This window comes from Macaca thibetana, chromosome 5 (genome assembly GCF_024542745.1).
Source record: "Macaca thibetana thibetana isolate TM-01 chromosome 5, ASM2454274v1, whole genome shotgun sequence".
Classification (NCBI taxonomy): Eukaryota; Metazoa; Chordata; class Mammalia; order Primates; family Cercopithecidae; genus Macaca; species Macaca thibetana.
Genome location: NC_065582.1, coordinates 119,840,764 through 119,867,809, shown reverse-complemented (window position 1 = coordinate 119,867,809; position 27,046 = coordinate 119,840,764). Strand labels below are relative to the sequence as shown.

The following is a 27,046-nucleotide window of genomic DNA, read 5'->3' as shown; positions in this document are numbered from 1 at the left end:
ATTTGTATGTATGTATGTATGTGTGTATGTATTTATTTATTTTAAGATGGAGTCTCCCTCTGTCGCCCAGACTGGAGTGCAGTGGTGCGATCTCGGCTCACTGCTACCTCCGCCTCTCGGGTTCAAGCTGTTCTCCTGCCTCAGCCTCCTGAGTAGCTGAGGTTACAGGCGTGTACCACCACGCCCGGCTAATTTTTGTATTTTTAGTAGAGATGGGGTTTCACCATTTTGGTAAGGCTGGTCTCGAACTGACCTCCTGATCCACCCACCTCGGCCTCCCAAAGTGCTGGGATTACAGGCGTGAGCCACTACGCCTGGCCGCCTGTATTTATTATAAGTCCACATTTCTACCCGCTCTTCCAGTCCAACATAGACTTCCCCTTTTCCATTTTTATAAACCTCTTCTCAAATAGTGACAAACCTGACTCCCATTATCCTCAGTATATTTACTTGTTTCTGTGATTCCTTATATGACTCTGACGCTGCCTCCGAGGCCCAGTGTCACAGGAGAATTTCCAACAGAGATGAGACCTCTGCTTGTTCTAGTGGACTTCTAGATGGAACCTGTAGATTGTATTAGGACTTAGCCTTTTAAGCCCCAGAACATCATTTCTGTTGCATACTATTAGTTAAGCAAGTCACTAACTCCAGCAGAGATTGAAAGAGAAGGGAACAATATTCTACTTCTTGATACAGAACATTTGTGCATAGAAAGGGAAAGAAGGGATGACACCATCTTTAGGTGCTAGTTACCAAAGTTGAGAACCCCTAAGCTCATTGGCACACTGCTAAATTCAGTACACTTACACTATTTTAGAACTTTAAGGAGAAGTTACAGGTAGTTCATAAATAACATATTAATTATGCATTATCAGGCCCTATATTTTATCCACCAGTGGCTTATTTCCATGAGCAATAGAAAATCTGTGTGGTTTTTTTTGTTTGTTTTTTAAACTGTTACACTCTTTAGAATAAAAACCAAGGTTGTCCAAGGGAGCGAATATAGTCATGAGTTTTTAAGTTTCTGTTTCTGGTTGATCCAGTAAAACCCCTTCCTCATCCCTCTTTTCCACTTGTCTCCAGAGACAGAAACTAAAAAGCATGGTTTCAGGCTGCTAAAGGCCTAAAACAAAACAAAACAGAACAACAACAACAAAATAAGGCGGATTGGACAAGCTTGCGATGATATTCATTCTAGCAAAATCTAGAGAAATAGTTCTTTTCCTTAGTTTTTATAGTTGAGCAGAAGGAGTAATAAAATATATTATCAGGTCAAACTTTATTTAAAATCCTCATACTGAAATTGACCAGAAACACATTTTAATTTAACATAGAATTAGCAGTCATTTCTTGTGATACTATCTTGCATTTTGTAGATGACTCAAAACGATCTAAAGTGATACCAAAGAACAGAATCCATCACAAACTAGGTAAGAATATTTTTCTTTTTTAATATTTTCATTGAGAAAAATACTTTCGTTAAGTTTCTGTTTCTAAATATAAGTTACTTTTCTTAAGCAGGAAAAATACGATTACTTGGATTAATTGGCAGATAAATTAAAATTATGCACTTAGTTTTTATGAATTTCGTAGTAAGTCACCACAAGCCACTGAATTAGTCTATTGTCTATTTATAAATCCTATTGCTCTCTCACTTTTTGCCCCATAGTAGGGGGCATGATCCTCCCTTATCTATGAAGCTAGGGTGGATAATTTTATCAAAGAAACTATAACTACCAAAAAAAAAAAAGAAACTATAACTACCAGGTAGATGGCTTCCTTGACAGCATCTCCTTCCACTTTAATCCACTTAACTCCTGAACAAAGCAGTAGCTAAGGTAGTAAGTAGACAAAGCTGAGAACTGTGGAACCCATGGAGAGGCCCATGTAAAGATTAACAATCCATGGTTCCCAAAGAGATATTTGCCAGTCAAGATACATGATATCTTGTTTGTATCCCACCTTTCTGTGATGTTGAGTGGCTTTCCATGTTTCTCCCTTTATTTGAGGCTGTGAGTGCTCTTGCATTCATACTGAGAGATTACCAGAAGAAGTGAAGCTTTCTCTCATTGCCTTACTCAAGAACTTAGATCTTGTCAGTATTTTGTGGGCCTATGTGATGAGAGACTGCTATACCTCTCAATACTTAATGCTTGTCTTGAAGTGAAATGATGAATCAGGAGTAGGGGGGAAATAAAAATGTTCCTGAGCAGGGCTTCAGTATATACAGAGGGGAACATTGAGCATTATGCCTAAGAGCAGTAGGCAACTTCTCATTAGCTTCAGGATAGCTTTAGCAAACAAAAGTAGGTAAGAACATGGGAATTTGAAGATATAGCCAACAAACTCAATTTAGTATACAGAACTTTGCATTGTTCAGATAAGATGAGTGGACATTTAACATTGTCAGCACTGAGTATTATTAAATTTTTAACTATTTGCCAATTTGATAGCCTGTGTTTCCATTGGCATTTCTTTAATTATTAGCATAAATATATGTTTTTTCTAGTCTTTTGTCTAGAAAAACATTCATATTTTTAAAAATAAAGCATTCATGTTCTGAAAGATAGTCTTTCCACTGCTAAGTACCATCAACTAAAAAACATGTATACACTTTTGTCTGACATCTTTTTATAGTATTGCCCTCCAACACACCAAATGTTCGCAGGACCAAGAGAACACGTTTGAAACCTTTGGAGTACTGGCGAGGAGAGCGAATAGATTATCAAGGAAGGCCATCAGGTAAAACTTATTTATGTTATAATGTCTGTCAATAAGAAATTTGTTTACTATGTGCCAAATGCTACACTACATGTTTATATACGTTACCTTACTTAATCATCACCCCCCAAATTTTGATAATAGGATTTAAATTCATTTTTGTCTGATTAATGTAGAGATGCTGATACTCTCTCTTTGGTAGCTGAATGTTATTCCTGTATTATCTGACAAGATTTCCAGTTGCATAATATAAAACATTAGATTAGAACATGAAAAAATTGTAAGTGGTAAAGGTAAAGTAGTTTTCATTATTTTTCCTATTAACCATTTTCCATTTTCTCATAGTTTTCTACAGAGTAGTGTAGGGTGGGCAAGAGAGTATAGTGTTCATCTTAGAGTTATTTTCTTTCTTATTTTTGTAGAGATGAGGCCTTGCTATGTTGTCCAGGCTGGTCTCAATCTCATGGGCTCAAGCAATCCTCCCGCTTTGGCATCTCAAAGTGCTGAGATTGCAGGTATGAGCCATTGTGCCTGGCCATATTTGTTTCTTTGGCGGATATATCTAAGTCAAAGGACTAAACTCAGGTGGATTTCTATAAATAGTTCATTGCTAGCCCTCCTGCTTTTTTTTTTTTAAAGCCTCTGCTGATGACTGTTGATTTCAGGCGAGCAATAGGACCATCTAATCATGTTCCATCATCTAATCCTGTTTTATCAGCCTCTGATTTAAGGTGGTAGAGATATAATGAAATTGGTTGGTATTTGTGTTATTTTAACTATTAGCTGCAGACATCTATATTCTTTGGTGCTTTGAAAGGAAATATGCCGTATTAAATTTAAGGAGTTTTGTTGCAAGATTTTCTCTTTCCCATGTACATTTTACTTTTTTTGTTAAATTTTAGGAGGATTCGTGATTGGTGGGATACTGTCTCCAGACACAATGTCGTCTAAAAGGAAGGCAAAAGAAAATATTGGAAAAGTCGACAAAAAGTCTAATAAGAAAAGGATCTGTCTTGATAATGATGAAAGAAGTATGAACTTATTTCTGAAAGTAACTTTTAGATTTTATTTTAAATAGGAGTACTTTGAGAAGAAGCTGTTTGCAAAATATGAAATTTACTTCCAAAAACTTCAGAAATAATACCATAGGTAAAATTCATTTTTTAATGTCTACTTTCTTCCAAATGGAAAGTAAGCTAATTTTATTCTTACAAATTATTAATAGCATATTGTAAATTTCTTCATGAGTAAATTGCCCAGTCAAATGAAACCTACCATTCCTATGCCCAAACTATGGTTAAAAAAGACATTTCTAAAGTATATTATATACCTCTATCTCACTTAGAGATTATGCAGAACATCACTTAATTCATTGACGATGCAAGAGTTTACATGTTAAGGCTTACAGAAAATAGGAAGTTTAGGGTATTTGCTTTTATATTAAATCATTATGGGTTTTTAAGTTTGAATTTTTGTTTATCAGAGTGATTTATAAATAGGAAGATACTTTTATGCTTTTAACATTTTTCTTTTATAACTTCTCTATAGCTATATTTTGTACTGAACTTTTTTAGGATTGAGAATAATTTTAAGTAAGTAGTTCATATTTCAATGGTATTTCTTTTGCAGAGACTAGCTTAATGGTAAATCTAGGTATACCTCTTGGAGATCCTTTGCAGCCAACGAGGGTAAAGGACCCAGAAACAAGAGAGATTATTCTCATGGGTAAGATCAGGGATGATATTGAAAATACTTAATTAAACAACTGGTAAGAAAACATTGCTTGCTTGATGGTTGGCCTCTCTACTTTCCCTTTCTCTCCCCAATTCTATCAGTGCTAAAGTCCAGAAGAGAGTCTAATTCCAATAAGCAGCCTATATGAAGACAACTGTAGGGGAATATTGATGTCAGACAACTCCAGGGTACACGTAACACCCTGGACTTGTTCTCTGGGGCACAAGTGCTACAATCAGGAATGTTGTCCACCCCCAACAGCGTCTAGGCCTTCTTTGACCAGGAGGACACATGGGAACAGAGGCTGTTTATGGGGAATTATAGGTAGATAGTTGGCAGACTCAAGGATACTCTTACCATGAGGCCAGGCAGGGATCATGGGTAGGGCACAGACAAACTTTTGGGCCTACAGGTGGCAGTAATGTTACCTGGAATATGAATCCTTTGTGAGGATGACTAACAAGGGCATCAATCAGTTGTACAAATGCCAGGTTTAACCTTAAAGCTGGTGCTGCAAAGTCATGGAAGCCTCCTGCTGTATTGAATAGGTATTAAATATTTAGTCTCTAGCAGGTCATGTAAGATGCCCAAGGGATGGGTTATAGTGGGATAGGAGTTTATGTATTACTCAACTGTTTAACAACCAGACTCTATATATATATATATATATATATATATAAAAATATTTAAATATTTTAACAACTGTTATGACTGTACCATTGAATACTAAGGGCTGTTTTCCTACATCAGAGGAGAAGTAGGTCAAATCAGAAAGGCGGTAATGGAAGCCGGGCATGGTGGTGGGTGCTTGTAGTCCCAGCTACTTGGGAGGCTGAGACAGGAGAATTGCTAGAATCTGGGAGGCGGAGATTGCAGTGAGCCCGAGATCATGCCACTGCACTTCAGCCTGGGCGTGCAGAGCCAGACCCTATCTCAAAAAAAAATAAAATTATTTCAAAAAAAAAGAAAAGTGGTAATAATGGTACTCCTACTTAAAATTTTGACTATGAAAATAGATTTCATTTAATATCTTAACATCTTAGCAAAGGTATCTCTATGTAGATTATTTATTTGGCAACAGAGCTTAGAGATATGGAGTTTTGTTTAGTGTCTTAACTGAAAGCATTGCTGTACTCTATCAGGTTATTGTGAGTGTTGTCAAAAGTTCATTTCTTATTTGTTTCTTGAATCTACTCTCTCTCTATATATATTTGTTTCTATATCATGTAGTCTGTAGGATCACTAACATTCCCAAATATCCTGGGAAACAGAATCAGACGTTGATAACAGAATAGTTTATTAATTATATATCTGGAAAGGTTTGTTAAGTGATGGAAATTTTTGTAAGTGAGGTAGTAATTTATGAGCGACCATTAGAGCTCTGCTTTCTCACAAAGTTTACCTAATAAAAATTATTAGTCAAGCAGGAAAAAAAATCTATTGGCATGGTGATGATACATTGTGGTTTATGTCAAACTTTAAAAATAAAGAATTCTTTTTTGTATTTCAGCTAATTTTATTTTCTGTCTCAGTTCCTATAATGCTGCCATTCGTATTCTTCAGCTGGTACTAACAATGCTTACTTTTTGCCAGAAAATATTTTAAATAATTTACACACATTAACTCATTGATATTCACAGCAGCTCATTAACATCGAATAGATGAACTTATTATTATTTCATTTTACCAAAAAGGAAATTGAGGCACAGTGAGAGAGAGCTTAAGTTAACTTGCCTAACGTCATGCAGCTTTTAAGACAGAGACAGGATTTGACCTCTGGCATTCTATCTCTAGAGTTAATGATCTGAAACGGCTCTGTCTCTCTAAGGCAGACTTATATCCAGAAATAACTCTTTATTACATGTATGTTTATATGTTATTAACCAATATCATTGCTGTTGTTTTATATTTGTATTACTGTTTTGCTCCTAGATCTTGTAAGGCCACAAGATACATATCAATTTTTTGTTAAACATGGTGAGTTGAAGGTATATAAGACATTGGACACACCCTTTTTTTCTACTGGGAAATTGATATTAGGACCACAAGAGGAAAAGGGAAAGCAGCATGTTGGCCAAGATATATTGGTGAGTACTTTTTTTTATATATTTATGTTTCACTATTGGTAGAACTCTGATTTATTGGATTTGATGAGACATTAAAATGCTGTTTCCTCAGAAATGAAATTCTATTACTACACCACACAGAGAAAGATTTTTATTTGTTAAATCTGTTTAGAGTCAACTAACCAACAGTTATTTCACAGTATCTGTTCCCTGCATAGCACTGTATTCTTTTGAGATTCAGAAATGTAAGCAATGTTCTTTACTTAAAAACATCTTAAATATAGGTTTGCAAACAAATCATTAGAATTTTAGTGCTGGGGGGGATTATAGAGATTAAATCTAATTCCACATTTCTATGATAATGCAATGGAGAAATAGGTTTAAAGACTTCTTTAAAAATCACTTATATCCCAATTACCCTGATTTGATCGTTACACATTGCATACAGATATTAAAATGTGACATGTACCACAAAATTATGTAAAATTATTATATATCAATAAAACAGTAACCTGAGAAAAAAGTAAGTAAAAATGAGTGAGATTATAAAAAAACTACTTAACTATTTAGCAATAGACTCAGGACTAAGAGCTAGTTGCTTCAATAAGTACTAAATAATATACTATTATATGTAACAATATTACTGGCTGAAGTTGTAATGAGATTCAAGGTCACTCAGGCTCTGTCTTCTTCTTTCTCTTTATCTCCTTCCACTCCCATCCCCATTTAGAGACATACACCTCTGCAGCATTGGTCTGTTTTATATGTGTGTGTGTGTGTGTGTGTGTGTATAGCAGGAATATTTTATATATATATAAAATATTTGTATTCTGAGTTCAAAAATTGTAGAATATAAAATTTGAAAAGCACCAAATTTTAAGAATATTTAACATTATACCAGCAGTTAAAAAAATATAACTAAGGAACATTTTTCAGTATCTGACATTTCAGGAGTCTGAAATTGTGCTACTAAAGTATCACATTCAGAATGATTCTCTTTACTGACAGACGTAAAGTAAATTCAGAAAGGAGGGAAAAATTGTGAACACCCTTGAATTTATATTAACAAAGAAGGGCAAATTTAGGCAAGGCAAGGAAAAGATACATATGAAAGTCAAAGATTGTTACTACATCAGTATAGCTAGAATCATGATTTAAAATAATTTAACAATATTCATTAATTCAAACTGAAAATGTTATAGGCCTCCAGTTATTATTATGAGTGAAAATAACACATTTTAAAAGCATAGAATGGTCCCTGTATAATAACAAAATAACTAATAATGAAGATAAATATGAAATATCATCACTGAACTAATAGCAGTTACCTATTAAACTGTAATGCCTTTATTATACAAAAGGAAATTTGAGTAGTAGATGTTTAAAAGTGTGTAATCTGGCTAATATTCAAAGGAATACACATTTAAATCCAAATGACACTTTATAGTTACTGAGTTAATGGAAATTGTTAGAAAAATATTCATACCCTGTGACCTGTGAATCTCATTTCTAGAAATTTTTCCTAGGGAAGTAATTTGAAAGTTCAGAGTGAGGGGTGCTGAACATACGTAGTTATTTATGGAATCATTGATGGTAATTGCAGAATTAGAAACCACTACAGTGTGCTACAGGAAGAAAATGGTTGCATTTTAATTTTGACTTAGTAATGATAAAGCATTCTATGATATAATAAACAGTTATACAGAACTTAGGTGTTGCAGGCACTGCACTAAGCACATGAAAATTAGTTTGACATTTTATTTTGAAGAATAGCTGTATATGAAGACCCTTGGGATAAACATTTAAGCAAATATACAAGATAAAAGTTCTTTGTATATACTATCTATTTGTCTAACTAGAATTTTAAAAATGTAAATAAAATCTTGAAGAGAATACATGTTTTACTGTGTGATTATGTAGTTATTTTAGTTGATTTTATTTCTTCTATATATTACCTTTAACTTTTTACAATGAAAATTAAAGTTGAAGTTTTTTTAAATAAAACTAATATTTTTACATTTTAAAACATGAAGCACACTTACAAATATATGCTTTTGAAAAAAATAATGAAGAGAACAAGATGGAGAACCAGCACAGGCCATTAACTCTCTTTCAAACACTACTAGAGAATATTTAAAAGAGTAGTAGGTTTATTAAAATCAAACTACAGAAGAATTTACAAATTAATTATGAGAGCTGGTTGTAGAATTTCCCAGGAGACAAGAAGGAAATTAAAAAGTAGAAAATATTAAAGTTAAATAATGTAGAGAAGAGAGAAAAACATGCCTAAATTCAAATAATAAGAATTTCAGGCGAGAGAAAAAAACCCAATGAAAATATTCTTAAAATTAGACAATGAATGTTCTAGAGCTAAAAAAACAAAAAAGTGACAGCAACCTACTTAAAAGAACCAGTTCCTTGGAGGAATGCCTGATTCTAGGCCTGAAACTGAGCTTGGAGTTGATAGCAAACTACTAATCAGAAACCATTAAGATTGGGTCATGTTTCAGCTTCCAACTTGAAGATGCTACCACTGGCTGACTAAGGATATGAAACTTGAGTGTTAACAAGAATAGCTTCAGTAGATTGATATGTATCAATTATATCAATCCATGAATCTGTAAGACTACTACTACTGCAACAGCAACAAAAATTTGTTACTGTTGGAGGATTCTAGGAAGCCAACTCACTTTAACAACTGATTCTGCCTTTTCTATATAAACTCTGCTATTAGATAATCAAATAATAGATGAGATGTTTGTTCTTACTAGAATAATATTCCAGCTAATGAGTGAAGAAGGAATGTTTGAGTTAAAATATTATGATTTTGCAATCCCTGATAAGCTATTGGGATCTAGGCATCAAGGCCCAGCTAAGTGGCTGACAGATATCTAAAAAGAGTACAACCAGGCATTATGTGCCTCCTGATAGAAAAATACAACACTATCCAAGAAGTAATCTTGCCAACCCCATGCCTTAAAAAAGAAAAAAAAAAACCCAAAAGCAAATACAAAACCTGAATCTGGTCAAGTCTCTAGATTTAACTTCCAGGTTACAAGAAATAAAGGGTGGTGAAACCTTTCAAATGATACCTGGGGATATAGTCAGCAAAATCCACCTGTATGAAGATTTTTATGACAAACTGCTTAATGTTTTCAATAAATTAAATGTAAGAAATAAAAAAAAAGAACAAGGTAGAACCTAGGGAATCAGGGTTTCTCAACCATGGCACTAGTAACATTTTTGATTAGATACTTCTTTGTTGTAGTGGGGGCTCTCCTGTTTGTTGTAGGATATTTAGAAGCTTACCTGGCCTCTACTTATTAGATTCCAGTAGCACCGCTCTAGTTGTGACAGAATCAAATACATCTTCAGAAATTGTCCATTGTCCCTTAGAGGCAAAATCACCTTGATTGAGAACCACTAATATTGATTGAGAAATTTAAGAAACAGATCAACCAATCACTGTGTGTGGTGCTAACCTGGATCCTGATTCAAAGAAACCCTTGAAGATATATTTTCACTGATGATTGGAAATTTGACTATTAACTAGGTCTTTGGTATTAAATATTCATTTTTTAGGTGTGATAACAGTATTGTGGTTATGTTTTTTAGAAGGGCTTGATCTTTCAGTACATGCTGAAATATTTGCAGATGAATTATGTTACTTGGCATTTATTTCAAAATAAGATGGAGTGAGGATAGTAGACTCTGGCTTGGGCAGGTGGTTGGTATTAAGTATTCATGAGAGTTCATCATTCTATTTTTGTATGTTTCAAAAGCTTTCTTAATTAAATGTGTACAGAAATGAGGAGAGGTGTGCTTAGAGAACCAAATTGAATAGATGAGAAAAAACACTAGAAATATATACTTGACTTTTTAGTATTACTTTTGTCTTTTTGATTGAGGGAAATTATTTTTGGATGTAATAAGAACTTTTTTTTATGTCTTACTAAGTTATAAAAATACCTTTGGAACATTTCAGGGGGCTTTTTTCCCCATTTAGGGAGGTAGTATATCACAGTGGTTGGGGAATGAATTCTGTAATCTAAATGCCTGAGTTCAAACCCCAGCTCTGCCATTTACATTGTGACCTTGGAAAATTACTTAACCTCTCTGTGCCTCAGTTTCTTCATCTATGAAAAGCTACCAAAGTAGTAACTGTCTCATTAGTGGGCATATACATTAAATAAATAAGAATAAAGTGCTCATAATACTACTTGGTACAGAGTAAGTGCTATATAAGTGCTAGCTGTTATTGTTATTCTGGTTGGTATATTATGATCATTGTACAAAGTAGTAATAAAAAAATAAGGAGGCGAATAATTATCTGAGGCAAAACATTCTTGATGGATGTCTTAGTCAGATTGGGCTGCTATAATCAGAATATCATAGACTTTGATCTGTGTCTCTTTTAAGAGCACTGGTCCCATTCCTGAAGGCTCTGCACTCAGGACGTAATTACGTCCCAAATTCACCACCTCCTGATCCCATCACATTGGGGGTTAAGATTCCAGAATATGAATTTTCAGGGGACACACTAATTTCTAACAATGGCTGAATCTCAAAGTTTGAAGGCCTTTTACTGTTTATTTTAGTTGCTCAAAAAACTAGGTCACTGCCAGGATGCTACCTCTGTATAAAGTATGAAATTTGCCACGTTTGAATATGGAAGCCAGCATGATTGAGAGATTTATTCTCTTTTACTTTCTTAATCTTGATGCTTGTTTAACATATGATTTTGAGGGGAATAGGGATTTAGCTTTTTGTTTTCTTTGATTCTTCAGATTGAGTAGTTTGTTGTCCTAAACATGTGACCTTTACAGAGGCATACATATAGCCTAGGTATTTTTTTAGTGTAGGTGATAATCTTTTTGAGACGGAGTCTTGCTCTGTCACCCAGGCTGGAGTGCAGTGGCGCAATCTCAACTCACTGCAAGCTCCGCCTCCCGGGTTCGTGCCATTCTCCTGCCTCAGTCTCCCGAGTAGCTGGGACTACAGGCGCCCGCAACCACACCCGGCTAATTTTTTGTATTTTTTGTAGAGATGAGGTTTCACCGTGTTAGCCAGAGTGGTCTTGATCTCCTGACATCGTGATCCACCCACCTCAGCCTCCCGAAGTGCTGGGATTACAGGCGTGAGCCACCGTGCCCAGCCTGTAGGTGATAATCTTTACAGTGGCTCTGGAATTTTCATAAGCCAGTAAATAATAAGGGAAAGCAAAAGAAATCTCTTCCTGCATTACAAGGGTCCCCAACCTTTTTGGCACCAAGGACTGGTTCAGAAAGACGATTTTTCTTCCACAGAAATTGATGGTGGCAGTGGGAGTTGGCATTAGATATTCATAAGGAGCACACAACCTAGATTTCTCACATGCACAGCTCACAATAGGGCTCATGTTCCTGAGAGAATTTAATGCTGCTGCTGATCCAACAGGAGTCGGAGCTCAGGCAGTAACGCTCACTGGCCTGCTGCTTACTTCCTGCTGTGTGAACCCATTCCTAACAGGCCACTGCCAGTAGCGGTCCCTGTCCCGGGTTTTGGGGGCACCTGCTGTATTAGTTTTCAGTTGCTGCTCTAACAGATTACCACTATGGGTCACTGAGAAATGGGTCATTAAGCTATTTTGTCTTATGAACATCATAAGATAATATAGCCTACTATGAGCCTAGGCTATATAGGATACCCTGTTGCTTCCGTACTTCATACCTGTACAGCGTGTTTCTGTGCTGAATACTGTAGACAGTTGTATTTGTGTATTTAAATGTAGAAAAAGTATAATAAAAATATGGCATAAAAGATAAATGGTACACTTATAGGTCACTTACCATAAATGGAGCTTGCAGGACTGGAAGTGGCCCTGGATGAGTCAGTGAGTGAGTGCTGAGTAAATGTGAAGGCCTGGGACATTACTCTACACTCCCGTAGACTTTATAAATACTGTAGACTTAGGCCACACTAAATTCATAAACAAAATTTTTCTTTCTTCAGTAATAAACCTCATCTAACATTTTTACTTTATATCCTTTTTTTTTTTATTGTTGTTAACTTTTGGACTCTTTTGTAATATTTAAAACTTAACCATACTGTTCAGCTGTACAAAAATATTTTATTTCCTTATTCTATAAGTTTTTTTCTATTTTTTTTAACTTTTAAAACTTTTTTGTTAAAAACTAAGACACAAACAACAAATCACCCTTGTGCTACACGAGATTAGGATCATTATCAGTATCTTCCACTACCACATCTTGTCCCACTGTAAAGTCTTTGGGAACAATAACACACATGGAGCTGTCATCTCCTATAATAACATTGCTTTCTTCTGGAATACCTCCTGAGGGACCTGCCTGAGACTGTTTCACACTTAACTTCTTTTTATATAAGTAGTTGGAGTACACTCTAAGTGGATAAAAGTATAGTAAATACATAAACCAGTGGCATAGTTGTTTATTATCGTTACCAACTGTTTTGTACTGCACAAAATTGTGTTATACTTTTTTATTTCAATAGGGTTTGGGGAACAAGTAGTGTTTGGTTACATAGATAATTTCTTTTTTTTTTTTTTTCTTTCCTTGAGATAGTCTCCCTCTGTCACCCAGGCTGGAGTGGCACAATATCGGCCCACTGCAGCCTCTGCCTCTTGGGTTCAAGCAATTCTCATGCCTCAGCCTCTCAAGTAGCTGGGATTATAGGATGTATTAGTCCTTTCTCACACTGCTATAAAGAACTGCCCAAGACTGGGTAGTTTTTAAAGGAAAGATGTTTAATTGACTCACAGTTCTGTGGGGCTGGGGGTGCCTCAGGAAACTTAAAATTATGGCAGAAGGGGAAGCAAACATGTCCTTCTTCACATGGTGGCAGCAAGGAGAATTGGCACACAAGGGGGAAAAGCATCAGATCTTGTGAGAACTCACTCTTATGAGAACAGCATGAGGGTAACCGCCCCCATGATTCAACTGCCTCCCACTGGGTCCTTCCCATGACATGTGGGGATTATGGCAACTATAGTTCAAGGTGAAATTTGGGTGGGGAGACAAAGCTAAACCATGTTACAGGGGATAATTTATTTAGTGGTGATTTCTGAGATTTTGGTGCACCTATCACCTGAACAGTGTACACTCTATCCACCGTGTAGTCTTGTATCCCTCTCCTCCTCCCACCCTTCCCCCTGAGTCCTCAGAGTCCATTGTATCATTCTTATGCTTTTGAATCCTCATAGCTTAGCTCCCACTTACAAGTGAGTACATGCGATGTTTGGTTTTCCATTTCTGGGTTACTTTATTGGAATGATGGTCTCCAACTCCATGCAGATTGCTACAAATGCTATCCATTATTTCATTCCTTTTTATGGTTGAGTAGCATTCCATGGTACATGTATACCACATTATCTGCTCATTGATTAATGGGCATTTGGGTTGGTTCCATATTTTTGCAGTCGCAAATTATGCTGCTGTAAACGTACGTGTGCAAGTGTCTTTTTCATATAGTGAGTCACTTTTCTTCTGAGTAGGTACCCAGTAGTGGGATTGCTGGATCAAATGGTAGATCTACTTTTAGCTCTACTAAGGTTTTCCATAGCGGTTGTACTAGTTTACATTCCCACCAGCAGTGTAAAATTGTTCCCTTTTCACTGCATCCAGGCCAACATCTGCTATATTTTGATTATGGCCATTCTTGCAGGAATGAGGTGGTATCTCATTGTGGTTTCGATTTGCATTTTCCTGATCATTAGTTATTGTTGAGCATGTTTTTGTATGCTTCTTGGCCATTTCTGTATCTTCTTTTGAGAATTGTCTATTCATGTCCTTAGCCCACCTTTTGATGAGATTGTTTGTTTTTTTCTTGCTGATTTGTTTGAGTTCCATGTAGATTCTGGATATTATTCCATTGTTGGATGGACAGTTTGTGAATATTTTCTTTCACTCTGTGGGTTGTCTGTTTACTCTGCCGTTGCCAGTTTACCGATTATTTCTTTGGCTTTGCAGAAGCTTTTTAGTTTAATTAGGTCCCATCTATTTTGTTTTTGTTGTGTTTGCTTTTGGATTTTTGGTCATGAAGTCTTTGCCTAAGCCAATGCCTAGAAGGGTTTTTCTGATGTTATCTTCAAGAATTTTTATGGCTTCAGGTCTTAGATTCAAGTCTTTGATCCATCTTGAGTTGATTTTGGTATAAGGTGGCAGATGAGGATTCAGTTTCATTTTTCTACCTGTGCCTTACTGATTATCCCAGCACCATTTGTTGAATAGGGTGTCCCTTCCCTACTTAATGTTTTTGTTTGCTTTGTTGAAGATCAGTTAGCTGTAAGTATTTGGCTTTACTTCTGGGCTCTCTATTCACTTCCATGGTCTATGTGCCTATTTTCATTTCAGTACTGTGCTGTTTTGGTAACTATATAGTATCGTTTGAAGCCAGGTAATGTGATGCCTCCAGATTTGTTCTTTTTGCTTAGTCTTCCCTTTGGCTATGCAGGCTCTTTTTTGGTTCCATATGAATTTTAGGATTGCTTTTTCTAGTTCTGTGAAGAATGATGATGGTATTTTGATGGGAATTGCATTGAATTTGAAAATTTGAAGATTGCTTTTGGCAGTATGTCATTTTCACAATATTGGTTCTACCCATCCTTGAGCATAGGATGTGTTTTCATTTGTTTATGTTGTCTATGATTTCTCACCTCTTTGGTTAGGTGTATTCCAAATTATTATTATTATTATTATTATTATTTGCAGCTATTGTAAAAGGAGTTGAGTTCTTGATTTGTTTCTCAGCTTGGTTGCTGCTGGTGTATAGCAGAGCTATTGATTTGTGTACATTGATTTTGTATCTTGAAAGTTTACTGAATTCATTTGCCAGATCTAGGAGCTTTTTGGATGAGTCTAGGGTTTTCTAGGTATATGATCATATAATTGGCAAACAGCAACAGTTTGACTACCTCTTTTCTAATTTGGATACCCTTTATTTCCTTCTTTTGTCCGATTGCTCTGGCCAGGACTTCTAGTACTATGTTGAATACAAGTGGTGAAAGTGGGCAACCTTGTCTTGTTTCTGTTCTCAGGAGAAATACTTTCAACTTTTCCTTGTTCAGTATGATGCTGGCTGTAGGTTTATCATAAACGGCTTTTATTACCTTGAGTTATGTTCCTTCTATGCCGATTTTGCTGAGGGTTTTAGTCATAAAGTGGTGCCGGATGTTGGCAAATGCTTTTTCTGCCCCTATTGAGCTGATCATGTGATTTTTGGTTTTAATTCTTTTTATGTGGTGTATCACATCTATTGACTTGCATATTGACTTCTCTATGTCTTTTGGAATCATTTCATTGGATTGGTAACAATTCTTCTTTGAATGTCTGATAGAATTCAGCTGTGAATCCATCTGGTCCTGGACTTTTTTTGTTGTTGACAATTCTTTTATTACCCTTTCACTCTTGCTGCTTATTATTGGTCTATTTAGAGTTTCTATTTCTTCCTGGTTTAATCTAAGAGGGTTGTATATTTCCAGGAATTTATCTCTCTCTTCTGATAGATAAATTGAATGTCTGATAGAATTCAGCTGTGAATCCATCTGGTCCTGGAATTTTTTTCTTTTTCTTTTTTTGAGACGGGGTTTTGCTCTTGTTGCCCAGGCTAGAGTGCAATGGTGCGATTTCAGCTCACTGTAACCTCCACCTCCCAGATTCAAATGATTATCCTGCCTCAGCCTCCCAAGTAGCTGGGATTACAGGTATGCACCACCACACCCGGCTAATTTCGTGTTTTTAGTAGAGACGGGGTTTTGCCATGTTGGCCAGGCTGGTTTTGAACTCCTGACCTCAGGCAATCCACCTGCCTCTGCCTCCCAAAGTGTTGGGATTACAGGCGTCAGCCACTGTACCCGGCCTGGACTTTTTGTTGTTGTTGACAATTCTTTTATTACCATTTCAATCTCATTGCTTGTTATTGGTATTTTCAGAGTTTCTTTTTCTTCCTGGTTTAATCTAGAAGGGTTGTATATTTCCAGGAATTTATCTGTCTCATCTAGGTCTGGTTTGTATACATAAAGGTATTCATACGAGCCTTAAATGATCTTTTGTCTTTCTGTGGTATCAGTTGTAATATCTCCTATTTTGTTTCTAATTGAGTTTATTTGGATCTTCTGTCTTCTTTGTTAACCTCACTAATGGTCTATCAATTTTGATTATATTTTCATTTAGTTCTACCAAATGGCTTGATCTTTGTTATTTCTTTTCATCTGCTGGGTTTAGGTTTTGTTTATTCTTCTTTCTCTAGTTCTAGTTCCTTGAGGTGTGACTTTAGATTGTGTATTTGTGTTCTTTCAGACTTTTTGATGTAGGCATTTAATGCTATGAACTTTCCCGTTAGCACTGTTTTTGCTGTATCTTAGAAGTTTTGATAGGTTGTGTCACTGTTATTGTTCAGTTCAAATAATTTTTCAATTTTCATCTTTATTTCATTGTTGATCCAACAGTTGTTCAGGAGCAGATTATTTTATTTCCATCTATTTGCTTGGTTTTGAGCGTTCATTTTGGAAACTGACTTCCAATTTTATTCGACTGTGGTCTGAGAGAGTACTTGATATAATTTTGGTTTTCTTAAATCTATTGAGACTTGATTTGTGGTCTCTCTCATGCAGTCTATCTTGGAGAATGTTCCATGTGCTGATGAATAGAATGTATATTCTGCAGTTGTTGGGTAGAATGTTCTGTAAATATCTATTAAGTCCATTTGTTCCAGTGTATACTTTAAGTCCGTTGTTTCTATGTTGACTTTCTGTCTTGATGACCTGTTTACTGCTGTCCGTGGGGGTATTGAAGACCCTCACTGTAAGTGTGTTGCCGTCTGTCTCATTTCTTAGGCCTAGTAGAAATTGTCTTATAAATTTCGGAGCTCTGGTGTTAGGTGCATATATATTTAGGATTGTGATATTTTCCTGTTGGACTAGTCCATTTCTTATATAATGGCCTTTTTTGTCTTTTTAACTGTTGTTGCCTTAAAGTCTGTTTTGTCTGATATAAGAATAGCTACTCCTGCTGTCTTTTGGTATCCATTTGCATGGAATATCTTTTACTACTTCTTTACCTTAAGCTTATGTGAATCCTTATGTGTTAAGTGAGTCTTTGAGGACAGCAGGTACTTGGTTGGTGCATGCTTATCCATTCTGCCATTCTGTGTCTTTTAAGTGGAGCATTTAAGCCATTTATATTCAATGTTAGTATTGAGATGTGAGGTACTGTTCTATTCATTGTACTAGTTGCCTGAATTTTGTGTGTGTGTGTGTGTGTGTTTTACAGACCCTGGGAGATTTATCCTTTAAGGAGGTTCTATTTTGGTGTATTTTGAGTTTTTGTTTCAAGATTTAGAACTTCTTTTAGCAGTTGTAGTGCTGGCTTGTTAGTGGGGATTTCTGTCACCATTTGTTTGTCTGAAAAAGACTTTATCTTTCCTTCATTTATGAAGCTTAGTTTTGCTGGATACTAAAATTCTTGGCTGATAATTGTTTTATTTAAGGAAGATAAAAATAGGACCTCAGTCCCATCTGATTTGTAGGGTTTCTGCTGAGAAATCTGCTGTTAATCTGATAGGTTGTTTTTTTAAAATAGGTTACCTGATGCTTTTGCCTCACAGCTCTTAAGATTCTTTGCTTTGTCTTGACTTTAGATAACCTAATGACTGTGTGGCCAGGTGATGATCTTTTTGCAATGAATTTTCCAGGTGCTCTTTGAACTTCTTGTATTTGGATGTCTAGATTGCTAGCAAGGCCAGGGAAGTTATCCTTGATTATTTCCTCAATTTTTCCAAACTTTTAGATTTCTCTTCTTCCTCAGGAACACCAATTATTCTTATGTTTGGTCGTTTAGCAAAATCCCAAACTTCTTCAAGGCTTTGTTCATTTTTTTAAAATTTATTTTTTCTTTGTCTTTGATTGGGTTAATTCAAAAGCCTTGTTTTTGAGCTCAGAAGTTCTTCTACTTGTTTGATTCTGTTGTTAAAACTTTCTAATGTATTTTGCATTTCTCTAAGTGTGCCTTTCTTTTCCAGAAGTTGTGATTGTTTTTTATTTATGCTATCTATTTCTCTGGAGATTTTGTCATCCAAGTCTTGTATTTTTTAAAAAAATTCTTTAAGTTGGTTTTCACCTTTCTCTGGTGCCTCCTTGAGTAATGTAATAATCAACCTTCTGCATTATTTTTCTGGCAATCAGAGATTTATTTGTTTGGATCCATTGCTGGGGAGCTAGTATGATCTTTTGGGGTTGTTAAAGAACCTTGCTTTGTCATAGTACCAGAATTGTTTTCCTGGTTTCTTCTCATTTGGGTAGACTATGTCAGAGGAAACATCTGGAGGTCAAGCGCTGCAATTCAGATTCATTTGTCTAATGGAGTGATCCCTTGATGTGGTGTTCTCCTCCTTCCCCTAGGGATTATATTTCCAGAGAGGCAGCCTGAAGTGATTGCTATTGCTTTTCTGTGTCTAGCCACCCAACAGAGCTATGGGGCTCCAGGCTGGTACTGGGAAGTGCCTGCAAAGAGTCTTGTGATATGATCTGTCTTCAGGTCTCTCAACCATGGATCTCAGCACCTCCTCTGGTGGAGGTAGCAGGGGAGTGAAGCAGACTCTGTGAGGGTCTTTGGTTGTAGTTTTGTTTAATGTGCTGGTTTTCTTTAATATTGGTTGTGCTAGCAGGTGGCTGGCCACCAGCCAGGAGGTGGTACTTTCAAGAGAGCATCTGCTGATACAAGGTTGCCTGGATAAGTATTCAGGTTTCTCAGGTGATGTGTGGGGCCTTAGAGCTCCTGTCTTAGGCTACAGGGCAGTTAGAGAAAGACCATCAGGTGGAGGTAGGATTGATTAGGTGTGTCCGAGCTCAGACTCTCCTTGGGCTGAGCTTCTTGTGACCACTGTAGGGGATGAGAGTATGGTTCCCAGGCCACTGGACTTATGTTCCCAAGGGGATTATGGCTGTCTCCACTGCATCATACTGGTCACCAAGGAAGTGGGGGAAGCCGACAGACTGGCCTCACCCAGCTCCCATGCAGCTAGGCGAGGCCAGTTTCACTGCCACTGTGCCCCACCAAACCAAGTTTGTATCCAGGCAACCAGTGAGCAGGACTGACATTTTGTGCCAGGCTACAAGCCTCCCTGCTGAGAAAGGAAGCTGGGCCTTCAGGCCCTGCCCCTTGCCCCCTACCCTGGCTTGTATTTGAACTTCCTATTCGCCCTTCCCCCAATTCTGCCCAGGAAAATTCATGCGTGGTCAAAATTATTTAAAGTTCAACTAGAAATTTCCTTCTTCCTGTGGTCCTTCCCCAGTTCCACTGGCAGCCCTCCCCAAGGAACCCTGTGAGAGAAAGTCAGAAATGGTTTCCTTGGAAACCAGGAGTACTTACAGGGCTCTTCCCACCTTTGCTTCTACTATTATATTTCCCTTGGGTCTCTCAATTCCTTTCAGCTCTAGGTAAGGTTAAATCCTTCTCTCATGACCTGGATTTTCAGGTTCCCCAGTAAGGATGTGTTTGGAGGCAGACTTTCCCCCCTTTCACACTTTGGGCACTCATAGTTTTTCAGCTGTCTCATGGAGTTTGCAGCGGCAAGCCATTTCTTTCAAAGAGTCTGTGAATTCTTTCAGTTTTCTTGGTATGTTCCTGTGATAGTTCTTGGAGCAAAGAAGTTCATGATGTGAAGTTTCCACATGCTGTTCTGTCCATCTGAGTGGGAGCTGCAAGTTAGTCCTACCTTCTGTCCTCCACTTTTTCCTGTGTGTACTATCCTTTAATGTGACTGGCAGTGCAGTTTATTTACATCAGCATCACCACAAACATATGAGTAATGCTTTTCACTAGGACATGATGGCTGTGAGGTCACTAGGCAATACAATTTTTTAGTGCCGTGGTAACCTTATAGGACCACTATCATGTTTACAGTTTGTTGTTGACTGAAACGTTGTTAGGCAGTGCATGACTGTTTCACAAATTTAATGGCTTAAAACAATACTCTTCTATTATCTATTGCACCGTTATGTAGAGAGAACCATGAGCTTGACCAGGTATTCTGTTTAGAGTATTACAAGACTGGAATCAAGATGTTGACAGGTTTGTATTTCTTTCTGGAGGCTGTAGGGACGAATCTACTTCCAGTCTGTTTCCAATCTTATTCAGATTGTTGGCAGAATTCAGTTTCAAGTGGTTGTAGGACTGAGGTTCCCATTTCCTCATTGGCTGTTCACCAGGGTGTCATTCTTAGTTTCTAGAAATAACTCATGTTTCTTGGTGTATGGCCCCACATCTTTAGTACCAGCAACAGTGCAAGTCCTTTTCATGCTTCAGATTTCTGTGACTGTTCCTTCTGCTTCATTTCTCCTCTGCTTCCAGCAGGAGAAAGTACTCTATTTTTAAGGGCTTAATGTGATTAGATTGGGCCTACCTACATTATCAAAGATAATCTCCCCATCTCAAGGTCTCTTTTGCCATGAAATTTAATGTATTTACAAGTTCTGGAGATTAAAGCAGGCACATTTGTAGGGAATTGTTTTTCTTCCCACTACATTTTAAGGTTCCTTTGGAGTATTGTCATGATTCAATTTTGAATGAGATTTTTATTTTTATTTTTACAGGTTTTTTATGTTAACTTTGGTGACCTTTTGTGTACTTTACACGAAACACCTTATATAATAAGTACTGGGGATTCGTTCTATGTTCCTTCAGGTAAGTATAATTAAAGACAATTTATTTCACTTAGACAACATGTATATGGTTGTTTTTGGGCACCATGGAAATGGAAGCCACAGTGGTCAAAATGAAGTGTGATATGACTGATGGATGTGGAAATAGTTTGGTACATATTTTCCTTTCATTTGATTATCAGGTAAGTGTATTAGCATTTTGTGGTGGTTTTTTTGTTTTTGAGACAGAGTCTCGCTCTGTCACCCAGGCTGGAGTGCAGTGGCATGATCTCAGCTCAGTGCAGTCTCCACCTCCTTGTTTCATGCGATTCTTGTGCTTCAGACTCCCAAGTAGCTGGGACAACAGGCACGAACTACCACGTCTGGCTACTTTTTGTATTTTTAGTAGAGACGAGAGTTTGCTGCGTTGGCCAGGCTGGTCTAGAACTCCTGACCTCAAGTGATCTGCCCACCTCGGCCTCCCAAAGTGCCATGATTACAGGTGTGAGCCACTGTGCCCAACCAATTAATGTTTTGATACATGAGAACAAGAGTTGTTTACTACTGACTATAAAAATATTGGCCGGGCACGGTGGCTCAAGCCTATAATCCCAGCACTTTGAGAAGCCAAGGTGGGTGGATCACAAGGTCAGGAGATTGAGACCATCCTGGCTAACATGGTGAAACCCATCTCTACTAAAAATACAAAAAAATTAGCCAGGCGTGGTGTGGGTAGCTGTAGTCCCAGCTACTCTGGAGGCTGAGGCAGGAGAATGGCATGAACCTGGGAGGTGGAACTTGCAGTGAGCAGAAGTTGCACCACTGCACTCCAGCCTGGGGAACAGAGCGAGACTTGGTCTCAAAATAATATGTATGTATATATTTATATATATACATATGTATATATACATAAATATGTATATATTTTTAGTCAGCAGATATGTTGTATTCCAGAGTAGAACGAAAATTGCCCCATGTTATCTCTAAGAAATTATGTTTTTAGAACATTATTTTAAACTGTTTAAAGAATGGAATGGTATGCTTCATCAGCTATTGAACAGCAAAAGTTATTGTAAATAGCCATTTTAATCCACTTGTCATTCATTCACTCATTCAACAAGTGTGATTAAGAGACTGCTATGGGCCAGGTGCAGTGGCTCACACCTGTAATCCCAACATTTTGAGAGGCTGAGGAGGGCTTGAGGTGAGGAGTTCGGGACCAGCCTGGGCAACGTAGGGAGACCCTGTCTCTACAAAAAATGCAAAAGTTAACCAGGCATGGTGATGCACACCTACAGTCCTAGCTCTTGGGAGCCTGGGACAGGAGGATTGCACGAGCCCAGGAGTTCAAGGTTGCAGTGAGCTATGATTGTACTACTGCACTCCAGCCTGGGTGACAGAGCAAGACTCTGTCTCAAAAACAAAAGCAAAACAAAGTGTCTACTATGTCCATGTATTGCTGGAAGATTTGGGATATATAAATGAACAAAACAGGCAAAAATCCCTGCTCTTATAGAGCTTACATTCTGTTAGGAGACAATAATAATAGTCATACTTGCATAGTCCTTAGTATGTCAGCACTGTTGTGAATACTTTCTCAATTTCTAGTATATAGAAAGTCACAGTGATAGTACTCAATTCTAATAAGCCTGTCACATGTGATAATTGTGGTCCATCTGTATTTCACTTTTCCTGTTATTTATTACCTCATTTAAGAGTAGCATTTGCCTTTTTAAAATTTTGAGATTTCATTCTACTTAACATTGTACCTTTTATACTCATATATATATGAGTATGTCTGGTTTAGAGGAATCCACAGAAGTTCTGTAGACCTAATAAAGATTGGTTGCAGAAAGAGATTTTCTTTTCTTACCCTCTTGACTGACTCATCCCTGCATTTATTACCATAACGATATGAAATTTGTATTTCTGTTCTCTGAAGCCTCATCTGGGTCACGTATCATGGTTAGCTCTTGATGTTGTAGTTCATGGAATTAAGTAAGTTACTTAGGTTAGGTGAATTGTTTTTATTTTGTGTCTTACTGTAACTGTCAGGTGATGGCTATATACTTAATCAAAAGGAATGATTCCTATGGAAATAATTTTTTTTTTCTTATCACTTTTAGGTAACTATTATAACATCAAAAATCTCCTGAATGAGGAAAGTGTTCTTCTTTTTACTCAGATAAAAAGATGAAAGATCAACCAAGCTTAAATATGTGTGTATATATGTATATGTGAAAAACAGTTTGTATAGTTGGGACATTTGTCTTTGTAATTACTTGTGATGTTTTAAAATAAAAATTTTATTCATTTTTGTGTAGACTTGTATTTGATAAACATTTCTAACTCCCATGTTTTTTCCGATTTTTCAGTGACTATACATAATAGCTTGTAGCGATGCCCATATTTATGATATTATTTTTATAATTTGACAAGAATACAAAAATGAAATATAGAACATTTCTGTGTCAAAAGAGACCGATTAATATATCTATTCATTAAAAAACACCTTTTCCAAATATGAATTTTAAATCATTAATTATTAAATAATCCAATGGGAGAAAACTGTGGTAAATGGCATATTTGTGTTAATTTCCTAAAACTGCTATAACAAAATACCACAAAATGAGTGACTTAAAGCAACAGAAATTTATTATCTCAGTTCTAGAGGCTAGAAGCCTGAAATCAAGCTGTTGTCAGGGCTGTGATGTGTTCGAAAACCTGTAAGGGAGAATCCTTCCTTATTCCTAACTTCTGGTGGTTTACTGGCAATTTCTGGCATTCCTTGACTTGCACTGGTAGGTAGCATTTCAGTCTACTTGCATTATCACATGGTATTCTCACCTTCTGTGTCTGTGTTCGCATGACATCTCTTTAGTATATTACATGTAAATGTTTTTCCATCATGCTTTTTGGTTCATATTTTCGTTGGAGGCAGTGTCTTTTGCCATTGCTTTCTGTATGTGGCCTCAACTTTCCCTCAATAAATAAATCTAAGCTAAAAATTTTATTCAATATTTTTGGTATGGTTAGCATGTAATTATCATTAACTCTGGTTAATTAGAAAATTAGAAAAATCATAAAAAAAAGTTTTTTTTGGTTTTTGGTGTGGTTTTTGGTATGGTTAGCATATAATTATCATTAACTCTGAAGAAATTGATGTTTCACAGTAAATTATTTTTAGGTCAACTCCCTTTTCAGGTCTTACATATTAAATACACACATTCAAAGCAACTCTGGTGTAGGACTTAGGAAGAATGAAGTGTGATGGCTTTTTTTTATACTTTATAATTTTCTATTGTGATTTTTATTGAATCTTTTTTTTTTTTTTTTTTACCTTTATTTCTTTGAATATATTTGTTATGAAGTCTTATTGAAGGCTTGACTAATCAAGTATCTGGGCTCATACAGATTTAGTTTTCACTGAATGCTTTTTTTCCTTTAGTATATTTCACTTTCCTATGTTTTTACATGTCTAATAATTTTTGGTTGACAGCTGGACATTTTAGGTAGCATATTGTAGCAACTCAATTTTGTCTTATATCTAAGGGATTTGTATTTTAAATTTAGCATTTTGACTGGACTCAAACTGTGGAATCTATCTTATATATGATGTGAAGTTCTGGCTGTCTGTGCTCTGTTTTTAAATTCTTTATTTCAATATTTATTCTTGCTTGCTAGGGGTAGTTCCTGTGTCTGCATAGCTTAGCAGTCAGCCAATCATTTGGACAAAGGTTAAGATCAAACACTTGAGTCTATAAGCCTTCCATCCACTGTTGGTTGTTCTGTGTGGGATGGGGGCTGCATTCAGTGTAGCAGGCAGTTCCCAAATCCCCCCTTGGTTTTTACATTTGCCATGCTCTCTTGAGTCTCCTCTGTGCATGCATCATTTCAGTTTGCCAAAGATGTTTGGAGAGCTCATGTTACTCTTCTCTACCCTTCTGTTTCCAGGACCTTGTTAAATTTCTGGCTGATCTGTTGCTCTTCAAGGACTAGGACTGTAACCTTTGGTAATAACTAAAAATATTCCTTGTCCATTCCTAAGTGATTTTTTTACTTTTGACTTACAGAGTTGTAGGTTTATACCTCTGCTGTAAATCAAGACTCCTCTTACAGCAAAGTTGCTAGTTTTCAGTTAACTACAGCCAGACAAAACTAGTTTTTACTGATCAACCTAGGGGTGGGTGAGACCTCACTCAAGAAGGCCACAGATTCCAACAGTTCTTTTCCAAAGCTTTAGCAATTTTTTTTTTTCTTTCTTGTCTTGTTTTTTTCCTTCTTTCTTTATTTTTTTTCTGGAGGCAGAGTTTCACTCTTGTTGCCCAGGCTGGAGTGCAATGGCATGATCTCGGCTCACTGCAGCCTCCGCCTCCTGGGTTCAAGCAATCCTCCTGCATCAGTCTCCTGAGTAACTGGGATTACAGGTGCTCGCCACCATGCCCGGCTAATTTTTGGATTTTTAGTAGAGACGAATTTTCACCATGTTAGCCAGGCTGGTCTCAAATTCCTGACCTCTGGGTGATCCACCCACCTCGGCCTCCCAAAGTGTTGGGATTACAGCTGTGAGCCACTGTGCCCAGCTTAAGTATATCCTTTCTGTGTCTAAACTGAAAGCCCATATGGTTCAGCAAAAGCTCTCCAGTCTGCTTGGTCAGAGCCACATCTGAATTTTGCCACCTCTGTACTCTGTTCAGCTCATAGACTTCTGTCATGTCTCAGAATTTTGCTCTGCACATTTGCAGCCTACTGTTCAGCCAACTTCTAGGGCTATAATGGTTGATACAGTAGTCACAAGTTGTAGCTATTTAAATTTAAAATGTTGTTTCTTACTCATTTGCCACATTTCAAGTGCTTAGTAGCACATGGTAGTGGTGACTACCACATTAGATGTCACAGATATAATTATTATGCAATTAACCCACAGATATAAGTTGCAGAAAGTTCTGTTGTTCTTGGGCACCTCATGCAGATTTCTGGAGCTCTTTTTCAGTTTCTACTTCTGTACCCTGCATCACAATTCAGTCTTCTCAACAGTCCTAAATTGTGATCTTTCTCTGCTCATTAAGACCACTGTTCTTTTTGAACTCAACTCTCTGTGTCCAGTTTTGCAGAGTGCCCCCAGGCATAAAATTGGGTGACTATGGAGTTAATCTCTTGTCTTGAAAGAATCACAGTCCTGGTGGGGTGTGGTGGCTCACACCTGTAATCCTAGCACTTTGGGAGACCGAGGCGGGTGGATCACCTGAGGTCAGGAGTTCAAGACCAGCCTGGCCAACACAATGAAACCCTATGTCTACTAAAATACAAACGTTAGCCGGGCATGATGGCAGGTGCCTGTAATCCGAGCTACTCGGAAGCTGAGATGGGAGAATTGCTTAAACCTGGGAGATGGTTGCAGTGAGCCAAAATCACGCATCTGCACTCCAGGCTGGGCAGCTGAGCAAGACACTGATTCAAAAAAAAGAAAAGAAAGAATTTCTGTCCAATGTCTGCATAGAATTACCTTTTATCTTTTTCTATTTTAAAGTTTGTTGGAGGAGGACAAATTCGACCCCCATTAATCCATCGTGGGCATCACCCACGAGAGAGGTTTTTTTTTAATGATTTTTCTAATTTTTATTGTTGGGTAGGATTCCACAGTTTGTTGTCCATTTACTTACCACATGGATGCATGTGTCTTTAATTTCTTCCAGTGGTTGCTTACATCTATGTAACTACAATTCTGAAAAAGAAATTGGCAAGGATACAATGCATGTGTATAGTTCTGTTTCATTATGTGTGAATTTGTGTAACTACTGCAATCAACATAGAACTGTTTCATCACTAATTTGTTCTTCATTTCTGTAATATTGTCACTTACATATTGTTG

General features: G+C 37.0%; 1 protein-coding gene across 3 annotated transcripts in view; it reads left to right on the top strand.

Annotated features, from left to right (window-relative positions):
* The window catches only part of CENPC (centromere protein C), a 71,138-nt gene extending 47,641 nt beyond the window's left edge, over positions 1-23,497 (top strand). For all 3 annotated transcript variants that reach the window (XM_050792503.1, XM_050792504.1, XM_050792505.1), the window contains 7 exons: positions 1,377-1,430; positions 2,638-2,742; positions 3,624-3,752; positions 4,351-4,446; positions 6,388-6,542; positions 21,127-21,217; positions 23,301-23,497. In XM_050792503.1, the coding sequence (XP_050648460.1) occupies positions 1,377-1,430; positions 2,638-2,742; positions 3,624-3,752; positions 4,351-4,446; positions 6,388-6,542; positions 21,127-21,217; positions 23,301-23,371 (701 nt within the window). In that variant the 3' untranslated portion in view covers positions 23,372-23,497. The remainder of the gene's footprint in view (positions 1-1,376; positions 1,431-2,637; positions 2,743-3,623; positions 3,753-4,350; positions 4,447-6,387; positions 6,543-21,126; positions 21,218-23,300) is intronic.
* Positions 23,498-27,046: the final 3,549 nt, after the last annotated feature.